General features: G+C 37.0%; 1 protein-coding gene across 2 annotated transcripts in view; it reads right to left on the bottom strand.

Moving 5' to 3' along the window:
* Positions 1 to 1,891: 1,891 nt before the first annotated feature.
* EEA1 (early endosome antigen 1) overlaps positions 1,892 to 11,580 on the bottom strand; it is a 61,372-nt gene continuing 51,683 nt past the window's right edge. For both annotated transcript variants that reach the window (XM_030959772.1, XM_030959773.1), the window contains 7 exons: positions 8,526 to 8,711; positions 7,951 to 8,082; positions 5,976 to 6,161; positions 5,431 to 5,669; positions 3,866 to 3,986; positions 3,417 to 3,515; positions 1,892 to 2,301 (listed from right to left, as the gene is read on the bottom strand). In XM_030959772.1, coding sequence (XP_030815632.1) covers positions 2,179 to 2,301; positions 3,417 to 3,515; positions 3,866 to 3,986; positions 5,431 to 5,669; positions 5,976 to 6,161; positions 7,951 to 8,082; positions 8,526 to 8,711 — 1,086 coding nt within the window. In that variant the 3' untranslated portion in view covers positions 1,892 to 2,178. The remainder of the gene's footprint in view (positions 2,302 to 3,416; positions 3,516 to 3,865; positions 3,987 to 5,430; positions 5,670 to 5,975; positions 6,162 to 7,950; positions 8,083 to 8,525; positions 8,712 to 11,580) is intronic.

Below are 11,580 nucleotides of genomic sequence, written 5' to 3'. Positions count from 1 at the left end.
ACATTTCTGAAGCCAGACAAAGAAAGACTCTAAAGCAAATTTTTTGGTTTCTCTCAGTAAACAAATAAATAGAAAAAAATCCCAGAGGCAGAGATTGTTCATATTTTCTATTCAAAAGATTCTTATGCCAAACAGTTACACTGATGAGGAGAAACAGGGAGTCCAGAGGCTCTGTTCATAGGGAATTGTTGCAGCAGTTTTTCTTTTTTGAGCAAGGAACTCAAGTCCAAACCAGAAAAGCAGGTCAGTGTTTTGTATGAACCACAGTTGTAACCCAAACCCTTTTACAATGACAAGAACAAGTCACATCATTCAGCTGGCTTTTGGGAAATAAGAACTGTATTTTAAGAAAACTCCTTAACAGTGCAAATGTAGAACTTGCCAGTTAAGTTGAAAGGGGATATGAAACATATAGATCACTATATGAAACTATAGATCACTTCTGGAGTAGAAGGATGAAGTTTCTTCACTTGACACTTAATTAAGACATTTGTTTATAAAGAAGACACTTCTTCATTCACATATAGAGCTGTAACTAGATAAAAGCAAACAAATCTTCCTAATGATGAATAAGCAACCATCACTGTGACAGAATTTGATTCCTTGCCTCAGAAAAGAAGTAGAGGAATTCAGAACACAACCTTTGCTCTTAACAGCTGGCAAAACATGGTAAGATACCAAAGCATTTGAGGGGTGGAGAATTTATTAGGGTATTTAAGACAAAAAATTCCTAAATATTGGAAGGCATAACCCCTGCTTAGAAAAAATAATCCTAAGGGTTTTGAAATACCATACACAAAGGGAAGAAAAGTTAGAGACAGGCAAGCAAAAATGAAGAGCTGCAAACAAAATCACAACAAAAAAGAAGTATGGAGCCTACATGAACTGTAGAAGAAACTTCTGTTCCCAGTACAGAAAGTATGAATAAATATTTATAGTCATACATATTGGCCGCTTTGTTAGAGCTGTTTGGCTTATAACAAAGCCAGTTTTCTATTCTAAGCAGACTAAACCACATAACTAACATAACACTTCAGAGCCCCTGGTAATGGGGGTCAGATGGAGTAATGGAAAAGTGAGGTTTGTTAGGTGTTACAGGAGCTCAGCTTCTTCCAGCAAAAGCTGAGAAAGGGACAGAAGAAAAGGCCGGAAAACTACAGCTGTCTCAAAAAATACTTTTTCTTAGTTGGGTGCCTGGCTTGGAAGGTCTGGATGCCTCCTTAGAACAGCAGTGATCTCTAGTGCTTACAGGGTATGGGCAGGGGCAGAGATGTGCTACAGGCTGCTACCAGCATTGTTTGTTTGCTTTTTAATGCAAAAAAACCATGATGTAAGAGTTTCTTGCATATTAAAATGTGTCAACCAAATTTGTAAAAGTGAAATCAATCACTATGGGATGAAATATTGTAATGTATAATATAATATTGCTACAAAGCCAGATAAACTTTGTCTCATCATTTGTTCACACATACTCTCTCAGAAAGACAGATGCACTCACACACCAACTATGCAATATAGCATGTGTAAAGATGTTCCAGGACCCAAGTGCTGTATCAGATAAGGACTTGGGTGCTGATACTACAAGTGGGCAAAGAAACAGAGTTGAAGTTGAGTCCAGCCATTACCCTCATTGTGGAGTTCAAACTTCAGAGAGAAAAACAAGAACCAGAGAGATAGAAAAAAAAAACCAAAATCATAGGGGGTTATAAAGACCATCAGATACACAACCAAATGCAACAATTAGTTATGTTTTTACAGCAACATTTGATACATAAAATCCTCACAAGTTTTTGCGTCTTCCTTTTTCTTTGAAGGAAACAAGAATAAATTTCAATACCACATAAATGCTGTTTCTCTTGAACAAAAAAATAAAAGATAAAAAAATACATTGTTACTCCTCTGTTTAAACTTTATTTACAAATAACTGGATATTTCTAATCTAGACATAAAAGCTCTTTCCATGATGAATGTCAGTAAGCTATGAATGATCTGAGCCCATGTCTCACAAAAAAATACAATAGTTTTGCTTGGTATCAATAAACATTTTAAAATATACTAGATTTTGCCAAGTGTTACAATCATTGTCCAAACTGAATAGTAGTCTGAGTGCTGAATGAAGTGCATCAACAGAAATAGTAAATTTTAGTGTAGCATTTCTTGGTCACTCACGATAGCCAGTTATCCTTGCAAGTCATTAAAGCAAGTATCACAGACTCGGACAGGCTTCTTGGAAGAAGGAGTTAAGGCATTCTTTGCTGAGCACTCAGCACAAAAGATATTTCCACACTGTCTACAGTGATGCTGCAAAAGAGAAGAAACATACATGCTGAATATCAGTGGCAGTGATCACTAATAGAGATCACTATCATGTCAAATCAACTCTCATGTTCCAAAAATTACTCTTAATTTTTAATTGGCAGTTACATAGCAGAGAGAAGGTAATTTCAGTAAATCCCTTCTAAAGAGTATATGAGTAAAACATTCAGAAGTGCTTCACTGAGTCAAGAGAATATATCAGTTTCAGAAAATAGAAAATAGTTCATCCTCCTCTTGAATTTGTTCTCTTGAGCTTGTTCTGGTCACACGAAATACATTCTCCTTATACCTAATTACCTGCTTTCACATTGAGAAGTATCCTTGAATCAAAGGATCCAGCAGCCTCTGTTCAAAGACTACCCAAAGAACATTACCAAAATAGTGCAGGGCGGGGGAGCCACCTAAGACTATATCAGGAAGCTCTGCAAAAATGAACCTCACAAATATCCCTCATCTACTTCATTGCCAAGCCACTTGTTGGAGGGGTGCTCATCTCTGGATGAATGGCAGACCCTGCCAATTGATGCTAACATCTTAGCTGACCACAGCAGTTTTTCAAGCAAGGTCTGACTCCAGACCTAAAACACATCCAGTTGTTTCTTCTGTTCCATCTTTACAAATGTATAGTCACAAAGCACCAGATCATGGTGATGCCTCATATTTTCACACATATCTAATTTCAACCAATTTACATTATTTTTATACCCATAAATCCATATATCCATATATATCCATATGGATATATGGAGATATATACATACATACATACATATATATATATATATCTCCATAAATCTAGTTCAGATCAGTTATAAATATATTTTCTGTAAATATGCTTACAACAGTAATTTTGCCTGCTTGCTTTGGGAATTGAAGCATTTTAACACTGTTTATAAATTGATGCTGCTAAAATGGAAAACGAATCATGAATAAAGCAAGCTCCACAGCCATTATTTTTAACATGTTAAGGCACTTTAAACAATAACTGTATTCTGAGATGTCTTGAGAATCACAGTACTATTCAGGCCATTTTCTGAAGTCTGTATCCAATCCAAGAGATCCAAGAAAAACACCATAGCCACAGAGTAGAACACACCTACCCTTCTTACTGTCACCGAAAAGCCTTTTCCACAGGCCATACAATTCTGTACCTCATTGTCTTCTGCCCACTTCCTGTTGAGAGCTTGTGTGTGTTTGATCTATACAGAAGATGTAAAAAAAAAAAATCAGGCTTTTTTAAAAATTGCACTTCTATTCCCTCTAATATCCTCTACTTCCACAGCATGCACTACCTATTGCAAAATAAAAGCACCAATTCTGTCATGGTACTCGGAGCTTATGGCTGTTCAGAGAAGAAACCTTCCAAGTTTCAAAACTATAAGCAGATTTAATAACCCACAGACAGAAGTATGACCCTCACACACCACAAACATAACACCTTAATTCACTCTAGGAAGGCAACCCACCACCAAACTGACACAAATTTGAAATTCTGCTAAGGTCCCAAACAGAGAATCAACAGGTTTTATAGCTTGAAGTCAAATTATACCTGCAATGACTGGTTTTCTCGGCCAAGTTCCTGCATTGCAGCAGTTGTATTGTCCAGCTTTTTCTTCATTTCTACAAGTTTGGCCTGAAGCTTTTCAATTTCTCCCTCACTTTTTATACACCTGAGGCAAAATAATAAACAGTCAGCTCAAAGCACTTAAGACAATGTACACTGTGTGTCCTTTGGGCTAATTGTCAGTCTGAGAACTTACTCGCATAAAATCCAGCCAAAAAATCCTTACTCTGAAAAGTTCTTGGATGCCTTACCTAGGAAAACATTCTGTTGTAACAACCAGTTAAAGATTAGACTGCTCCTAAGTATCTGCAGCTTATCAATACCTGGAGTTACACCCCAAACCAGGGACAGTGCTGAATGCAGTCCCTCGACAGCAAGCCCTGATAAAGTCCCCTGTACAATGGGACACTCTCCCAAACCAGCTGCTGCAGATCAGGTCAGGCAACAGGGCAGAAAAGAAACCTTTTTCTTCTATCAAGGCCACCTCCCATCAGCTGAAACTCAGCTGCTCAAAGGCCAAATTTCAAAGGGCATTTTTCTGCCAAGCTGTAAACAGCAACTGCATGAGTTCAACACAGTACAGCAAGGGATTACCAAAGAAAGAGGATCTCACTTGAATTGATCCCATCCTATTCCAAGGTCTACTGCTCAAAAGTCAAACTACCAAGCTGGACAGTACTGACAAAAGTTTTCCCCTCTGCTTTCACCAAACATGTCAGGAAATAAGGACAAGGAAAGCTCCTGTCTCACAGCTGTTTCTTCTACCCTGGAAATCACTGCATTCAAGTAGCTCCTGCTGCCTTGCAAGGCCTCCTGCTGCCTGAAGGAAAAGCACTCTGCTTACCTTTGACTTAAATATATTTTAGAGACAACAGCAGGATGAGAGAAAATAAGACTGCAGGTTTTCAGGAGGAAAAAAATGCCTCCTTTGTGGAGTTTAGTCTATCTAATCCACTTACATGCTCAGTCTCCTAACACAGAGCAGTGGACACACCTGGGAGTTCCTATGCAAATTCTGTGTTACTTAAGGGGTCTCTTCCAGGCTTCTGGATGACTAGGGCATGTATTCAAATTGAATCAAGGCATGGGAGCCTCAGAGTGATGGAGAAGGACAGTTAGCTCAGGTAAGAGAAGTTCTCTCTGCCAGGCCCCACAAGGTTGACACAACAGATGAGAAGCCACAGCCTATACACCTGAAATCTCAGAGAAGCCCAGTGGATTTAGAAGGGTCTTACAGATGGACATAAATCTTTGAGAGAAAGCACAGAGCTGTGGCTTTAGTGGTTAGTAAAGATCCTGATAAGCCTGCCCTGTTTTCTACAGAACGATCACAAGGAGCACAGTTGGTTCCCAAAACCTCTAGCTGCACTTTGGCAGGGATGACAGAGGGCTGCACTCTGGAAACTGCACCCACAGCCCAGGCACTAAGAACAAATGCAGATTTAAATAAAGCATGAATACAGAATCCCAAATCAACTCAAACAAGTTTTCATCCTCAGTTCATTTAATTTCTCAAACTACACTTCCCCATCATCAAGACCACAGCTTACCTCTCCAGCAATGCTCTTCTCTCATCCTGATTATTCTGGACTGTTGCTTCCAGGACAGCGTTGTCCCCACGTAAATCATCTGTCTGCTTCTCCAGCTCACTCACTCGTCTTTGACTGCTTTGCCACTCTTTCTTCATGGTAGCCAGGTTTTCATTCAGGGCTGTCACCTGCATGGTGAGCTTGGTCTCCTTTTCCTCATGTTTCCGTTTTTCTTCTTCTTTGTCTTTTTTCTCTGTGTGCTATAAAAACAATGGAAAAATGAAAAACAAGCTTCCAAACATTCTTTCCCTATTCCCTTCATTTAATTGAGCCAAAGAATTTTATTGTAATAGAATCACTACTTTTAATCAACACACTCTACTAGACAAGGCTGTCACCTCACTGAATTTTCCTACACCATTAAATGCCTCAAAGATTTTTGATCCTGTCATTGAAAAGCTCCTGTAAAGTGAAATTAAAGTCAACCCATTGCATCCTTTCTGTCTCTGGAAAAATCCAAAGGTGTGTTCACAAAACAGCAGTCTCATTCTCTCTAACATACTAACCAGTTTGGCTTCAATTTCAGCACATTCTTTCTTCAGCTCCTCTTCTCTCTTTCTCAGCTGATCTTTGACAGCTTGAAGCTTTTGTTTCTCCTGTTCCAGAGTTGAATTTGCATTATCTATTTTGCCCTGCAGTTCTAATTTCTGTTGAATCAATAGCTGGTTTCCATCCTTGAGATTTGTCACCTCCTGTTAGGATACAGAATTCAAAGTTAAACTAGCAACACTGAAAGTGTAAATCTATTTAAATTAAAAAATACTGTAATCTTTCCCAGGAGAGGACAGCAATAATTTTTAGTTTTATCACTAGAAGAAAGGATGATTTTATAGAGTAAAGTATCAGTGATTTTCATGATCAAAGATTTTTAACTTATATTATGATCAACACTCAATTTTAAAAATAATTGTAATATATGTTTCTACTAAGGTAGAGACGAAGATCTGTTGAATTGTTTTCTACCACCCCTTGAAAAGATGCATCCATTGTCATTTTTACGTACAGTTCTAAAATTCACTTCACATTGTTCTCTGTTTGCAATAATGAGGTTAAAAACTTTGTAATGACAATGTAAAATTGAATACTGATGGAAGAAAGTTAGTTTCTATTAGTCCTCAGTGTATAAAAATTACTCTGTTTTAAGCAAGTGGAATGATGTAAATAATGGCTTTACTTGATCTTCTGTAATTGAACTCAAGTAGAATAGTTCATTTAATTTATATAAATAATTTTCCTTAAATTTACAAAGCCAAGGATATAGGTACTAACGGACTAATAGGGGTGGACCATTTTCCATAAATCAAAATCCACAATACAAGTTAAAACCAAACCAAGGACAGTGAAAAGAAGATATCCTCAGAACAAGAGGATGCCCTACAGATACATATACATCTATTCCTTGCTAGGAGATGGGAAGCAGAATTTAAGTCTTTAGGAGACTTTCAGTCTGATTGCTTGTAGGGAAATGAAGACATTACAATTAAGCTGATACTGGTGGGCACACCTTTTACATCTTCATACATTTTATTCTTTAGAATAGAGATTTTAAGAACAACAAGAACTAGAATACCTTTCCCCAAGCACAGAGTGCTCAAGAGAAACAAAGTACAGACTTATACCTAAAAATTACAGACCATTTTCTAAACAATGGAGAACAAAAGAACATCTGAAGGCTGTAAGTTATCATGTTATTTTCTTTTCCTTTTATTAGTGTATAGGGAATTGTACCTGTATTTATACTTGCGCAACAATTTAAACTAAGTGTGCTTAACAGATGCAAATGTAACTGCTTACAGAAAACACAAACTGCAGCCTTTTAGGAGTGTTAGTTTTTATAGGGACTAAAAAACCAGAATATGTAGAGTGTGGCAAGAAACAGTTAGTTTCACTGAAGACTAAAAATTATTTCATTAAATCCTCTCAATCTTTAGCCTTTAGAGAGCTCAACTGATTGTTATGATTTTGGAAGAGAGTTTGTCTTTTATGAAGCTCCTGACATTTGTCTTTTTTGAGGCTTCCCCAGCTGTAACTTTTTAAGACATTTTAAGAAACAACAGTAAGAGAGTTTCATCTCTACGATGCATCCTTGAGAAGTCCCAGATGTGCCTAGAATATGTGGGAAATTTCACCATTATGATTCTTTTGGACAGCTTTTCATTTCAGAATAGTCAAGCAGGGGTATGCAGAGTGAATTTACAGTGGAACTGAAGAAAAGCCAGGACATACAACCCATCCTGAAGCTAAGACAAGTTATGCAGCCCACCTGGCTCACTAGGCCCTGGGGCTCAAGAATCATCACCAACCCAGACATCATTGCTGAGGGAGCTCAATAAAATCTGGGCTTTGGTTCCCTTACCTGTACTACCAATATTTACAGTAACCATCTTTGCAAAGCCATTCCAGAAAACATCTACTGAGTAGACACATATTTCTCATCAGATAACCAAACATATGAAGAAGACTTAGTTTGTCTGAATGTACCTTCTCAAATTCTTGCTTGCAGGCTTTAAGCTCTTCACCCAGCTTGGCACTTTCTTTTTCAAGTCTGTTCTTTATTTCCTGGAGCTCTGCCGTTTTACATTTTTCATTAGCCAAATCTTTTTCTTTCAAAACCTTGAAGAGAAATAGAAGTGCTAGAAAAGTTACCTCTTCCAAATTCACAAAATAAAAAACCCAAGCAAACAAAAAACATCCAGGGCCCAAAAACTACTTGGTGACTTTGTAACGATGGGGAAACAACTGCCATGTATCTATCCACAGTTTGTAATGCAATTAGCAGCATGACTGCAATTTTAGATTTAAAACTAAAAATGTTTTCCCACCTGTCTAGATACAAACCTGTCCAGAAAAAATGAAAGCATATTCTGAACCAAATTCAGTACAACTGTCTCTTTTTAAAGTCTTTTCACCAGAGGTTCAGTAAAACTGTTATTGTTATGCACTACAACAGTGTTATGCTCTCAAATTAGAGACGTAATAGAAAATAATAAAGGGTGCCTGCATGGGGTGGATGTGAAATCTCCTGTGTGGAGATTTCAAAAGGCAGAGGCATTTACCCTGTCATTCTGAAGATCTTGTAGCATTTTGGTCTTCTCACCCAGCTGCTGTTCTTTCTTTGATGCATCCTGCTCCAGTGCAGACTTAGCTTTCTTCAGCTCCTGAATCTGTTGATTACTGCTAGCAATTCGATTCCTGCTGGAAACTAATTCTTCTTGAGCTAGAGCAAGTTTTTCTTCTGTGGACTAATTACAAAGAGAGTTCTGTAAGTTATTCATCAGTATAAAAGTTACAGATACTAAACAGCCACTTAAACATTTTCCAAGCGAAAAACTGCTACCTGGTGTGCAACATTTAGCTTCAAATGTCGACAGAGCATAATTGCAGAAACTTCTAGTTTACAAGGTAACCCAAAGTAAAAAGAAACTATGCCAGCTTAATTTCCAGGAACAAAAACTTACTGTATGCATTCCAGCCTGCATCCTCACACAGACAAAAGGTGATAACATGCAGAAGGGCAAAGAACAAAAGGTAACTGCCAAAAAGAGAATACACTTGATTTTGCTCACATAAATTACTTTTATTATCTAGGCAAATCAACTGTTCTATAACTCTAGACAGCTGTTACTTAAGAAGTGAAGCTCTACTTTGAAGATTTCAAAAATCATACAATGCTACTTTTCACCAATGACTTAATAAAGTCAGTACTAGGAAAATAGTAATTTTTTTTAAATTCTGAAGTGAAATGTATAAGATAAAAATGCTAATATCAGGATAAAATGTTTCACAGTTTCTGTTGCATAAGCATTGTAAACCGTAAATTTAAACTTTCATTCAAAATCCAGAGATGATACTTTATTTGCTCCTAATTCTCACCATTAGCTAGAAAAAGAACTTGGATTAATCTCTCTGAAACAGGTCACAAAATCCCAAGAAACACTACAAAACTTGCACCCAAAGCCAAGCTCATTCTGTTTGCCCACAGCAAAGTCTAACTTTGGGGGTCTTTTTGAGTTAATATTCTGAAGGTTCTTTAAACCTTCTAGCTTAGATAAACTAGTTCCACTTGAAACCAACAAGAAAAAATCAACTAAACAAACTCATCCTCAACTTCTCCAAAATACTGGTATTTTATGTAAGCTTTTGATGCTGTGATGCAGAAAGTGAGCTGAGATTTATTATTACTAATAAGTTTATTGCCTTCAGTGCAACAGTAAAGACTTAAATTCTTTCAAGACAAACTCAAATATTTTTGAAGGTCTTGCTTAAATATTAATCAAACCTCCTGTTGAAGGTTAGTGGTTTTAAAAGGAACTATAAGCAGAATTTTCACTTCATTCAATTATGCATATGTTTTAGTCACTCCCATATTGATTTAAAAGCTAATTCACTTCTGATGCCTCATGACCCTCCTTTGTAATATCTAAAGTATTTTGCTTGTAGAGTCAGATTTAATTTGAAACAGCAGTCATGGAACACTGCTGATTCAACAGCATTTTCAAGAATCCCCACGACTCTTAAAAAGCTCACACCAGCTTTAAAATCAATTTTCAGACAAATTACTTCACTTGCTTTCTGAGATATTAGAGTTTACTACTTAATACTTTGAAAGGTGTTGACTAAGTATTTTTTGTAAAAAAATATGAGACACTTTTGCAGTTTCAAGGTTTCAGTAGGGTGGGTATTTCAGAAAGCAAAATTATCTTACTCTGTTCCACTGTGTGCAGTGGAATACCATATCTTCCTAACACTGAGGGAGGATAGGAAGTATAGTATCATCATATAACATCTTCAAGAGTCTCTGAAGTTTCAGAAAGAAACATAGTAAAGCCATATCTTTCAATTCTGTTTCTAGTAGAAAAAATGTGGTTACATCAAATTTGCTGACACCAGATGATGAAATTTGATGAAGTGGACAGTGACACCCACACACAGTGGGTACTTCTCTCTCAACCCACGCCTCAAAGTGTCTGCACTGCGCAGATCATCTCATTGTGTCTGCACCAAGGCTGAGACAAGGAACTGGTACTGAACAAAAGAGGTCAATCAGTACTTGTGTAAATAAAGAGAAGTGCTAGGCTGGCTGGTACACAGTTTAAATAAATACAGATATTTTAAAATTACAGTTTCATTCACTACAACTTGGGCTGTGCCAGTGCAAATCATAGTGCCAGCCCCACAAATGGTCCTGGCAGGGTGGTAGATCTAGATTCATTCTACCTACATGAAGTGCACAAACATGAAGTGCTCCCTGATCCCAGTCCATCAGGATCAACAGTAAATTATTCATTAAATTAGATGCTAACCTGATCTCTCTTCGTTCCCCAAGAAAAAGAGTTAGACTGACTGTATGCAACTTAGGCTCCTGACTTACACAACCGAGGTCTGGCAAGTATGAATTTTGTTCCAGAACATTCACTGAATATATGCTGACAGCAATGCCAACATTGGAGACAAAGAAACATTCTTTTGAAAACACAGAAGAAACCAGGACTGACTACAAAAAGCACAAATGCCAAAACTCAAGAATATTTGGCAGAGCTCAGGAGATCAGCTTCACAGAAAGTATTCTCGCACTAAATCAAAATCAAGGCAAAAATAACAGTTTGTGCATTTTTATTAACTCTTCTATATAAAAAATGCCTTTTTCACACACACAGAAAAATTCTCACACTAAATCAAAATCAAGGCAAAAATAACACTGTGCATTCTTACTAACTCTTCTATATAAAAAATGCCTTTTTCACACACAAAAAAAAAGGTGTGAATATACAGACACAGATACTTGTGTATATACAAAAATTGTTTAGTGGTATTCTTTTTTAATTATATATATACTTTTTGTAATCAAAAACTACAACTTTAAGAAACACTCAAATGCGATTTCTTTTCCACAAAGACGAAAGCATGCGTGAAAGTTACTGTTAGAGACATTTTTAATCCAAAGTAAATTTGCAGTAAATAGTATCATAAAATTATAACTACATTCCCACTCCTGGTTTTTTGTTTTGGGGGTTTTTTGGGTTTTTGTTTGTTTGTTTGTTTGTTTGTTTGTTTGTTTTAATGACAACACTTGTCCCGTGTCCTCTGCAGCACTCAGAGCTGCACGGTTGC

The sequence above is a fragment of the Camarhynchus parvulus genome, chromosome 1A (genome assembly GCF_901933205.1).
Source record: "Camarhynchus parvulus chromosome 1A, STF_HiC, whole genome shotgun sequence".
NCBI lineage: Eukaryota > Metazoa > Chordata > Aves > Passeriformes > Thraupidae > Camarhynchus > Camarhynchus parvulus.
Note: the sequence above shows the minus strand (reverse complement) of the source record. Positions and strands in the feature narration are given on the sequence as shown.